This window comes from Maniola jurtina, chromosome Z (assembly GCF_905333055.1).
Source record: "Maniola jurtina chromosome Z, ilManJurt1.1, whole genome shotgun sequence".
Lineage (NCBI taxonomy): Eukaryota > Metazoa > Arthropoda > Insecta > Lepidoptera > Nymphalidae > Maniola > Maniola jurtina.
Window position 1 is genome coordinate 3,590,838 of NC_060058.1, and position 12,315 is coordinate 3,603,152.

Genomic DNA, 12,315 nt, shown 5'->3' on the forward strand with positions numbered 1-12,315 from the left:
GGACTGTGAAAGGGTAACAGACACTCATACATTTCGCACTTAGCTATTTTTTACTATAGTTTTCCAAATATTTATTATACATCTTACTTAAGTATGAATGCATATGAAGCCGTGATAGCCTAGTGGTTACGACGCTCGCCTCCTAATCGGGAGGTTTGGGGTTCAATTCTGGGCACGCACCCCTTTCTTTTCGGAGTTATTTGCTTTTTAAGCAATTAAATATCACTTGCTTTAATTGTGAAGGAAAACTTCGTGAGGAAACTTGCAGGCCTGAGAGTTTTCAATAATATTTTCAAAGGTGTAGTCTGTCAATCCGCATTTGGCGACTGTCTTATTTTGAGAACGTGCCCTTACTGCGTAGTGAGCCGGCGATAGGACGATGATGATGGTGCATTTTTCATCCAACGTATATTTTTTCTAATTAACAGGATCAAAACTACTTCAGCGAACCGGAAATTGATTCTGACTACCATCACCAGCACGTCCACAACAAGAACAAGGTAAGTTATGTACTTACCTACTGTTTGCGTATTTAAAAAAAAAGAAAAAAAAAAGAATATTAGAGGTACTTGTAATTATTAATCTCCGATTCATCATAACTTTGGGCTGGCACATTTCTATAAATCTATTAGAAGTTAAATGTACACGCCTTTTAGCAATTCCTTTGAGCAAATCGGCGATAATGGTTAGTTTGACAGTCTCCCCGTGTCTTCGCAGGTAAGTTTTAATTAGTCCATTTTTTGTTTAATTCTCTCTAGATTCTATTACACTGAAATAGTTTTCTTTGTCTTAGATTTTTTTCATTCAAACCCACAGGGGTCCATAAAACATAAATGATTTCTAAAAATCTATGGAATATTAAAACACGAATCCTTTAAATTATTTATTAACTTTAATGGTAACAAAAAATCATGTCGACCTTATAATTAACTACCTATAAAAAAGACAACGATAGTAGTCGACGCTATAATCTTAGGGCTATAATAAATAAAATAACATGAGATGGCAAGTTATATGAATACGTACTTTTCTTCCACAAACTAACCCAATTATAAAATTTTATACAAATTTACGCAAACATTAATAGTTCTTAACTTAGGTCTATACTTACAATTGAATCTTTATAAAAATGCTTTACACAAAACTTTTACTTAGTTGGCGTTAGTAGAAAATTTCCGAGTCAGTATAGAGTCGTGTTGATACTAACTTTTGTAATATATAATGTTATTAACTGAGAGGATCAATATCTCTTTGTACAATTCACTCCTCTACTAGAATTATTATCTAGTGAAGCTTCGATTAAAACGAATCACTTATGTCCGTTTGCGACTATCTACGAGTACAATGTGAGCAAGTCCACAAATTTACTGGCGCAATCGGCGAGGCAAAAATCCCGTCCCGGTTCCGAACAGTATTTGCCTTACTTGACCGAAGCAGCGAGGGATAAAACATAGAAGCATTCACACGCTCCTTATGGCATAACGAAAACTCTACCGTGGTGGGCAATGTACAAAGTACATAATATATGTACTCTACCGCACCCGTTTCTATGGTGACTTCTTAGCTGCTAATTTGAATCGGCCATTTATGGCAGCGGCCAGTGTCGCATGACAACCTATATGTTATAATCATGAGCTGTATTAATTTAATTGGTTTAAGTTAAGTGTATGTATAGCAGAGGAGAGTTTGTGGCCGCTGTTTTCCAATGAAACTTGTTAGAAACGCGTCTACTATGTTTTAACCTTCGCTGGACCGAAGCCTTTTTCACTTTATCTTATAAATAATTAAAACGCTCGACATATCGGTAGACCTTTGTAATAATGAGCGCCGCTGTATAGCTTTTTGGATGTACTTCTCCATGAAAGGACGAGCGCTTTCTTAAAAGGCTCTGGTGTGCATCCGCTGCATACTTGCATGACCGCCTTCACTTCGGCCTCCGCAGGCTCTCTGTCTTCCACCTGCAAATAGAAAAATAAATAAACATAAGTCCAAACTCACGCAAAATTATAAATTCATCATTCGCTTTGATGGTGAAGAAAAACATCGTGAGAAAACCTGCATGCCCGAGAGTTCTCCATAATATTCTCAGAGGTGTGTGAAGTCTCCTAATCAATCTATCTTGGATTCTGAATCTGAGCTATCGTTCTCATCTCATTTTCTAAGGCCAAATCCTTCTCACTCTGAGAAGAGAGCCGTGCTCAGTTGTGAGCTGGGGATGGATTGATCATGATGATGATGACACACGATAACAATATAAGATACAGAAGAGACTACAGAATGGTGGTCTTATTGCTAAAGCAATCTCTTACAGATAACTTTTAGTGAAAGGAATTAGTTAACTGGAGCGCGGTTTTATCTATTTTTTTATTTAAAAAACTTACAGTTGCTCTTTGCATATTTTGAACGGGTTGATTTCCGACGACGCCAGCCAATCCATCCAGCAAAGATTGTTGGAAGACTATATCATCTTCGTTTTCATCAAGCAGATCAGGAGTCAGTAGTGCTTCGTCCACGATAGAGCCATCTGACAGAGCTACCAGGCCACGTTTATCTTTTCTAGCTGTAAATCAATGTAAAAAAGATTTTTATTCTGTTGCAACATAAAATAGGGAAAGTCACACTAAACCAATTAAGAAAATAATGGGTATTGGGAGTGCGCTCCATGCAAACGAAATTTGAATATCATCCAGTCAAACTCAATGAAGTAGCCGCGCTCTAGAAACTAATAATATTATGTTTGTGATTTTCCAGATTTTCCTAAAAGTATATATTTTCAGAGCCTTAATAGCCTAGTGGTTAAGACTCCCTCCTACTTGGAAGGTCGGGGGTTCAATTCCAGGTTAACGCAGTTAAATATCACTTGCTTTAACGGTGAAGGAAAATATCGTAAGCAAACTTTCATGACTGAGTTCTCCATAATGTTTTCAAAGGTGTGTGAATTCTGCCAATCCGCACTGGGCCAGCGTGGTGGACTAATCCCTTCTCATTCTGAGAGGAGCCTGGGCTCAGTGGGCCGGCGATGGTTGACATTTTTTTGAAACATATTTTATGGATGTGACTCATACTGTGTTCACAGAATAAAGGGCATCTCTGATATGAAATAACACTATGCCTGAACTAAGTAATGGCTTGCGTTATCTATCAGAAAAACAAGTTATGGTGACCAAAATAAAACGATAGTGGCATAGAAAGCAAGTAGAACAAGCTCGTTTTACTCATAATATGTTGTTATGTAAAGATTGATCAATATTCGGTTCCGTTATGGAGCAATGCTTGTTCAAAAAATATTCTAAAACTAGCGGATATCCGGCGTGTGCTAAAAAAAGAACGCTTAAAAAAAGATTATGCCTAATGCATTGTTTAGTAGTCGATTCTAATTCCAAAACCATCTTCGCATTATTGCCTTTCTAATGAAACCGGTTTGCGACCGTCCGGTTGGATGGTTTCAAAGTCCATAGCGGGTATAGCTACTTAGAAACATTTATTGTGTTTCATATTATAGTAGGATAAAAACATATACCAAAATAATAAAAAATGTACCAACCGCCGCTTAATTCTTCCGCGAGTTCTATTTCAGGATTATCCCTTTTATCGCGTTTCTTTGAGTCTCTCTTGAAAACGTTGTGCCCAGATGTATCATCGATGTATTGAACATTAGCCGGATTTATTAGAGACCCCGAAAGAACAACCGTAGTTCCCTTTGATTGTCCAAAAGGTCTAGTTTCGAATCGTTGGCCTTGATCAATTTGACTTACAGATATTCCAACTTGAGGAGTGGGATAATTTCCATTAATATGATTTGTCGTTGACACGGGCTGTATGCTGTTAAGAAGCTGCTCAGATACTAAACGGTTGCCCAATTGGCCATTGACGTATTCCTGTTGTAGCTGAAGACCGTTCGGAAGTTGAACTGGAATCATATTATTTTGTTGTGTAGGGCGCGCCAAATTAAGGTTGGCCGGTTTTTGCAGCTGTCCTGCGATCAGAAAGTTTCCATTGCCAATAGGCGTGGGTACAGGCGGTGGGGGTTCCGTGGCAGCTGGAGTTGAAGCCTCAAACGGCGAACCGTCGTGTTTGAAATGATGCGCATGATGATGTTTGTGATCTCTATGGGCTTTTCCAGCCGTGAGCGCAACGTTATACAATTGAAGCATAGTGATTTCTCCAACAAAACCTGATTGTTCTGAAATTAAGCAGTAACATTATTTTTTTTTTTATAATACTTACAGTAGGTACATATAAGTAGTAGTAGTTAAGTACCTACAGTAAAAATAAAAATTAAATAAATAAATAAATATGTATATAAATTCATAAAAATTTGGTAGCATACATACTTAAAATTGGCTCGGAACCGTCTTGAGTGTATAATAAAGATTGCTCTTGTCCTGTGATAATCGAACCGCCTCCCTTTATAACATGGCCTACAAGCTGTGAACAAAATATTTTTAAATAATATTTTAGGGGCAGCATAACCTCAAATTAAACACTGAAGATTAGAATAGAAATTAAGAAAGTTTAACGATCTTTGAGCGCACCGCAGGTAATTAATGCATATTGCATAATATATCGAAACTTGCGCCTACTTCAATTAATTAGCATATTAAGTAGAACGCCTCTTCACTCATCTTTTCCTTTAAGAAGTTTAAGATCGACGTTAGCTCGACGTCATGAAAATTGTAGTGTTTGGATTATAGAACAAAATACGAATACGAACGATATATGTATAAAATGGGACATATTTCAATAATCAAATGCCTCAACACCTCATCTATGGTACTACTGTCTATACATACCATGTACCTAGCACAAACCTAGGTGAGAGGAAGAGGAAATTCTAAAATTGTTGACATTAACAAGAGTAAATTAAAAATTTATAACACCCCCGACAAGTGAAGGTTACAGTAATAACTAGAAAAGAGCTGATAACATTTCAAACGGCTGAAGCGATTTTCTTGGATAATAGCTAAGAACACTCTCGATCAAGCCACTTTTCAAACAAAAAAAAAATTAACTTAAAATCGGTTCATTAGTTTAGGAGCTACGATGCCACAGACAGATTCACAGATACATAGATACACAGATACACACGTCAAAATTATAACGGCCCTTTTTTTGGGTCGGGGGTTAAAAATAGCTTAAAAAATTCCTTCTGGTGCACTCAGGTAAAAACTTACTCTATTATGAAATCCTCTGCCAACTCGCTCGCCGTTTACCCAAATCTGCCACTCGCCAGTTTTACCATTCCACGATTGGCATGAGTGATACCATCTGCGAAAAAAAAAATTCTGTAGATAAGTATAGTAAATGTATGGCAGCAACACCAAAACGGATAAAAATAATTCACATTATTTACGTCAATAGGTAACATAATGTTTAAAAAAAAACGGCCAAGTGTGAGTCAGACTCGCGCACTGAGGGTTCCGTACTTGGGTATTTTTTCCAACGTTTTGCACGATAAATCAAAAACTATCATACATAAAAATAAATAAAAATCTGTTTTAGAATGCATACCTACGTAAATCCCTTTCATATGATACCCCACTTGGTATAGTTACCTTACATTTTAATTTTTTTTAATTAATGATTGATTCCTGTTCTTGTGCTATAAGACCTGCCTACCTGCCAAATTTCATGATTCTAGGTCAACGGGAACTGCCGTATTCTTGACAGATACGACGGACGGACGGACGGACAGACGGACGTACACACGGACGGATAGACAGACAGACAGATAGACAGACAGCAAAGTAATCCTATAAGGGTTCCGTTTTTCCTTTTGAGGTATGGAACCCTAAAAAACATATAAGTAGATACATTACATACGCATCGTTCTAAAATTCGTAAATAGCTATCTCTGCTATTCTCATGAGTTTTATATCTTCTTTCTTACTTATCAGCGAGAACGGATTGTGATAACATTCATTCACGTTATATCCCTAGCGCAGTAGTGAGAGCTGTGGTCTTATAAACGGGCAAATACATGCCACTAAGCGAATTAGCGTTCCAGTACGATCGATAAAGGGCGTAGTCGTCATAAATCTACCATACCTCTTCAAAATTAGCCCGTTTCCTGGACCTCATAATCACTTACCACCAGATCAGAACGCAATCAGGGGCTAACTTGTAACCGAATAAAAAAATCTATAATTTTCACCAAGTGACTTAGCGTCGCTGCGCATGCAAAATCCGCTGTATATTTTTTAGAATTTTTGTTTTTTTTCTGTCATTTTGTCCGCTTTTAAAAGGTGCGTGCGCACGTAAAACCCCATCCTTTAATTGTGTGTGTCTAACTGTGTGCAAGAGATAACCTTTTTAGCTATGTGATTTTGATCTACAAATGATGTAAATTACAATTTATAGCACCCCCGACAAGTGAAAGTAACAGTAACCAGAAAATAGCTGATAACTTTCAAACGGCTGAACCGATTTTTTCGATTATAGCTAAGAACACTCTTGATCACGCCACCTTTCAAACAAAAAAAAAAAACTAAATTAAAATCGGTTCATTAGTTTAGGAGCTACGATGCCACAGACACACACGTCAAATCAATATCTGGGAAGATCTGGGAACACGCCGCTTTATTATAAAAAGAAAACTTCTACCATTATATGATACTAGGTGATGCCCGCGACTTCGTTCGCGTGGATGTAGGTTTTTTAAATTCCCGTGGGAACTCTTTGATTTTCCGGGATAAAAAGTAGCCTATGTGCTAATCCAGGGTATAATCTATCTCCATTCTGAATTTCACCCAATCCGTACAGTAGATTTTGCGTGAAGGAGTAACAAACATACACACACACACACATACAAACTTTCTCCTTTATAATATTAGTGTGATGAGTAATGGAAAGGGGTTACTTCCCTCAGTAATGAGGGATACGATGCAGATTGCATTTTTAGGATGCCTCTTGTATTGAGCAAAAAAAATAATCGCGTTAAATAATATATTTTTCCAGTCTGTTTATCTAAACTCATATAAACCTAATATAATACGGCTTCAATTTCATAGACCGTTGCGCTGTAAACAACTAAGTTGAATCTCAGGAATTCCATTGTAACAATAGGTTTATGCGAAGTTCTTCAAAAGTTAAACCGTCTCTGTGAGTGCAATTTTCGAAACGTATGCCAAACAGAAAGTTGAGTACGGAAATATTTTCAAAGTTTCCTTTAGTTCATTTCCTATTTATATTTTGTTAACCGTAAAGTCATTCGTTTTGCATCTACTTGCAAAAGAAGCGACGAGTCGAGGCAGCAAGGTAGAACTAGAAATGCTGAATACGCACCATATAGCAGCGTGCCCCAATGGAAATTCATATCTTACTAATATTTTAAACGCCAAAGTTTGTTTGTTTGTATGTATGGATTGTTACTCTTTCACGCAAAAACTACTTGACGGATCTGGCTGAAATTTGGAATGGAGATAGACTATACCCTGCATTAACACATAGCTATTTTTAACCCCCGACCCAAAAAGAGGGGTGTTATAAGTTTGACGTGTGTATCTGTGTATCTGTGTATCTGTGTATCTGTCTGTGGCCTCGTAGCGCCTAAACGATTGGACCGATTTTAATTTAGTTTTTTTGTTTGAAAGGTGGCTTGATCGAGAGTGTTCTTAGCTATAAATAGAAAATATAAATTTTCTATTAGAATATTTATCCCAGAAAATCAATGAGTTCCTACGGGATCTTTAAGAACCTGTATTCACGGGAACGAAGTCGTGGCTAGTATTGTGTATAGGTGAATATTTCGCCGAATATAATATAACTATTGGCTGCCATGGACCCTACCTTGCACAAGGAAGACAGCCATCAAAGAGCGATGGAGACGCATAGTTAATAGAGCAACAACACTACAGTGACAACCTTGACCACTCTATCAAGAGCGTAACGACAAAGAAGAAGAATTATGGGGTTTTGACGCGTTTTATGTCCAATAGAGCTTCAATAGATAGCCTCCTAGGTTAAAGGAGTGTACTGAAATTCAAAAATCGCCAGTCAAACCCCACTTGTTGCACTATTGTCGTACCTACTCCAAGCACAAGCTTTGCGCTTAGTGGGAGGGGAAAAGCGAATATTAGTCATCATGCTACTATTCTTAAAAAAACAAAGAATTCGAATTGGTTATAAATTACAATAGTCGTAGCTTGGTATCACCACTCGACTTTCCTCCATTTGTTACGCACGGCTGTTTTTTTTATTTTAAGCACACATCATACGGTGTGGGAATGACAGCCTAGAGAAGTTCATTGTTACCGTCAAAACTGAGCGCAGAAGAGGGTGACAGTGCTCACTAATAAGATGTTCTAGTCTGCAATAAAACTCGTGCTAGTTCTACACCATTGCCAATATGGCCATCGATGGGCCACCGATAGAAGAAAATGGAAAGACTCGAATCTGGGATCTTCAGGACTAGGATCTTCGTAACGAAGGAAATAGGAACGATCAGTTAAAGACAGAGATCGTAGAGAAGAAAGAAAAGTATGCTAGTTTCACAAAAAAACATGAATTTATCGCCTGAAGATATCTAGTGAAACATCAGTGCCGGTTATTCTAAAATAACATTACCTTAGAAACTTGCGATCTTGCATGAAGCTTTTCTTTATATCACAGAGAATTTTCAGAAATTGAATGAAGAGAACGAAGGCGGGACCAGGTAACTTCAGTTTCGTAAGATGAGATAATTAGATTGCATTTAGCGTAGAATTTCATAAAGTTTGTCAAGCTTATGTGAAATTTCACAACGTAGAGAGGTTACGATATTTCAATATTTGTTTACCGTTTCACTTGATTGATATAAATATGATCGTCCTACTTCTTTGATAACTATTAAATATATTATAGTAGCCTTATTAAAACTGTATAGACATTCGAAGAATGACTTACGTATTAAGCTTCAAGGGATAGTTGAGTCTAAAATACGTTTGTCCATGAACTGCCGTGCTAAAGTAGCTTGCCTCTTTCGTATTTGATACCATCGCAGAGATCTCCTTCGGGCTGTCTCCAACTGAAATAATAATAAGAAAAATATAAAAAACCTGTATTTCTAAAAAAATACAATATGTTTCAAATAAAACATATGACTGACGCTAGAAGTCAACGAAGGTTCCGTAAATAGGTCACTCGAAGTCAAGTCCGCGTCGTAGGTGGGGCATTAACCCGAGTTTTGCACGCTATACAATACGGGTTTGAAAAATACTAAATCACTAAAACTTCATGATAAGACAGGCAAATGGTTATTGGCATTGGACTGTGTTAAGGTAGTATAATATTATAATAACAGTGAGTTTTGGCTAGCATTCTAGTCACACCCTGTATACTTAAATTGTAGGACATTAAAAAAGAAACAAATATTAATAATTAATACTAGACAGCCGCGAACGTATGTCCGCGTAGATTTAGATTTTTTTAAAGTCCCACGGGTATTTTTGATTTTCTGAGGCTTATGTTTGCCGCTGAGATGAAAGCTATTATACATATACATGTCAAAATCAATTAAATAGATAAGTCGCCTTACACGAGTGATTTAAAATGCAGATATTCGAGATTTCCGATTGATAAAATCTTCAAGTTCAAATTCAAATTCAAAATATTTTTATTCAATTAGACTTTTACAAGTTCTTTTGAATCGTCAAAAGCATCTACCACTGGTTCGGAATGCCTTTCCTACCGAGAAGAACGAGCATGAAACTCGGCGGTTGATCTTTTCAAAGATTTGATATACAATATAGCACTTCAACTATACTTATCGCAAAATATACACTTCACACTGTATTCGAAGATTTTTCAATAATGCTATTATAATATGATTCTAGAATCTAAGATAATTCTATGTATAATCTCAGTTAGACCTACGCGATTTAATGCAGCCGCTGTGGGTAGCGGAAACCGAGACGGTATGCAGTATTCCTACTGTTTAAACCTAAGGCTGGTTTTACAGTGACGCTTACCGTCCGCGCGGGTGGTAAGCGCGCGGGTGGTAAGCGCGGTGGCCGGATTGCCGTCAGCGCGGGCCATCCGCGCGACTATGTAACGATCCAAGAGACGCAAAGCTCGTGGCCCGCGACGCTTACCAACCGCGCTGGCGAAAGCGTCACTGTAAAACCACACTAAGCGACTATTGCTAATGCTATGGGTAGAATTATGGATATATGTTTCGAGCCATTAAATGTAAATTGATTGAACGGGGAAGGAAAACTGCATGCCTGAGAGTTCTTCATAATGTCAAATGAAGTCAGACAATACGCTACTAATCTGCATTTGGTCAACGTGGTAGGTAACTATGTCCAAACTGTTCTCATTCTGAGAAGAGACCCTTGGTCAGTTGTTGTAAGGTGATGGGTTAATGATGATGGTCAGATGTTATGATTGCAATCTTTCATTCTAACTTCTAACTAACCCACGACCCAAAAACAGGTGTGTTATAAGTTTAACGTGTGTATCTGTGTATCTGTCTGTGGCTCCTAAACTAATGAACCGAGGTTTTTTTGTTTGAAAGGTAGCTTGATCAAGAGTGTTCTTAGCTATAATCCAAGAAAATCAGTTCAGCCGTTTGAATGTTATCAGCTCTTTTCTAGTTATTATAACCTTCACTTGTCGGGGGTGTTATAAATTTTTATTTACACTTGTTTGCAAGGGTGTTTTTTTATTACGGAATATTGTAAAGTAGGTATAGGAGTAGGTACTTTGTTCTGAGCACAATAACTCAATTAATTTTTACTAACTGGCTTGGTTACGTGAAAGGATGGATTTTCTGCTGTTGCCGCGCCAGCCTGTTTCGTAATAGCCGCAGAGATTGTACATCAAACACCCGACAGATTATCACGCTAATATCAATAATATTAGAAATCGCCATGAACGGTATATACAGCTACTATGTCGTCTTTGTAAAAACAGAAATCCTAAGTGGGGCTGAGTAGGTATTTAGTTTAATAATATGGATCCAAAAGAATTTTTGTTGCCCAGAAGATGGTATACCAATGGTTTTTTTTTATGATTTGAAAAGAGCAAGTGCTGAGTTTCTTACCGGCTTATCTCAGTAGAATCTTCATTCCAAACCAGTGATAGCGTCACAGAAGTAGCCTAAGAGATAGTCAAGTAGTTGTTTTACATGAAATAGTACATTTTGATTTTGATGTCTTTCGCTACCCATTGCGGTAGTGGATTCGGCGTATATCTGAATACACCTTTAAGCTAACACGTAACACTATTATCTAAATGAATATGTAATATTGGGCGGCCGCGAAGTCAAAGATTGCGTTGCGATAATCTAGCCTCTACTAAATTAATGTTATCAACTATCTACTTATTACACCAGAAGTAGTCGTCCTATTTCTTCATCTGTGTTACAAGTACAGAAACTTGTTAACTATACTCGATGCTATAAAGTTTGTAATTGGGAAATGCCTCCAATTTAGGGCATAGTAAGAAAGCAATTTCAGTGAAAGGGACTAAGGAGTTGGGAAATAATTCGAGTAGTATCATAAGGTGTTCACTAATGCATACAAATATTATTATAAATGTGAAAGTGTGTCTGTCTGTTACCTTTTCTGATATCTGTTTAACTGATTTTACGAGATAGCTTGTATATCAGAAGGCCTAGGCTACCTTTTATCCCTGAAATCAAAGAGTCCCCATGGTGTATCTAAATCACCATCATCACACCATGATCAACCCATCACCAGCTCACTACAGAGTACGGGACTCCTCTCAGAATGAGAAACCCTTTGGCCTTAGTCTACCACGCTGGCTAAGTGCAGATTGATTTCAGAACATTATGCAGAACTCTCAGCTATGAGGTTTCCTCACGGTGTTTTCCTTCACTGATAAAGCAAGGTGATATTTATTTGCTTTTAAAACTTCGAAAAGTTGAGGTGCGTGCCTGGGATCGAACCCGAGACCTCCCGAATAGGAGACCATCACCGGTGTGGGTTTTTAAATGCACAGCCATAATAACCGATTTTGACGAAGTTTTGTACATTGATTTTGAAAGAGCCAGAGTTTTTTGTATAAAGATAACTTGCATCCCGAAGTTTATCTATGAAAATAAAGAGTTCCCACGTAAAAACTCACGTAAATGAAGTAGGCACCGTCTAGTTCTGAATAAATGTCTTGATATATGTTTGCGAAGCACGATTTTTATATATTTAATAATTTAAACATCTTTGTTGCTTAATACTATGTCAAAGAATAAAATACAGGATAAACTTAAAAGTGTCTCTTCCAGGGTGAGACGGGGAGTCGCAATACAGCTATGTAATTATACACATTGGTATACATAAACATATACTCTTATAGGTACATACTATAATATATACG

At 37.4% G+C, this 12,315-nt stretch overlaps 2 protein-coding genes across 14 annotated transcripts in view; one reads left to right on the top strand and one right to left on the bottom strand.

Moving 5' to 3' along the window:
- The window catches only part of LOC123880727 (coiled-coil domain-containing protein CG32809), a 140,750-nt gene that overhangs the window by 53,504 nt on the left and 74,931 nt on the right, over positions 1-12,315 (top strand). For all 12 annotated transcript variants that reach the window (XM_045929013.1, XM_045929015.1, XM_045929014.1 and 9 more), the window contains one exon: positions 429-500. In XM_045929013.1, the coding sequence (XP_045784969.1) occupies positions 429-500 (72 nt within the window). The remainder of the gene's footprint in view (positions 1-428; positions 501-12,315) is intronic.
- Positions 1-12,315, bottom strand: part of LOC123880731 — a 46,760-nt gene that overhangs the window by 12,073 nt on the left and 22,372 nt on the right. Inside the window, exons 4-9 of one of the 2 annotated variants that reach the window (XR_006799326.1) lie at positions 8,884-9,004; positions 5,175-5,268; positions 4,335-4,428; positions 3,545-4,183; positions 2,382-2,560; positions 1,141-1,958 (exon numbers count right to left, since the gene is read on the bottom strand). Coding sequence is in view for 1 of the 2 variants with exons in the window: in XM_045929030.1 (XP_045784986.1) it covers positions 1,785-1,958; positions 2,382-2,560; positions 3,545-4,183; positions 4,335-4,428; positions 5,175-5,268; positions 8,884-9,004 (1,301 nt within the window). In the remaining variant the exon portion in view is untranslated. Of the gene's footprint in view, positions 1-870; positions 1,959-2,381; positions 2,561-3,544; positions 4,184-4,334; positions 4,429-5,174; positions 5,269-8,883; positions 9,005-12,315 lie in introns of those variants that run through there. The other variant, XM_045929030.1, reaches the window with a different exon arrangement.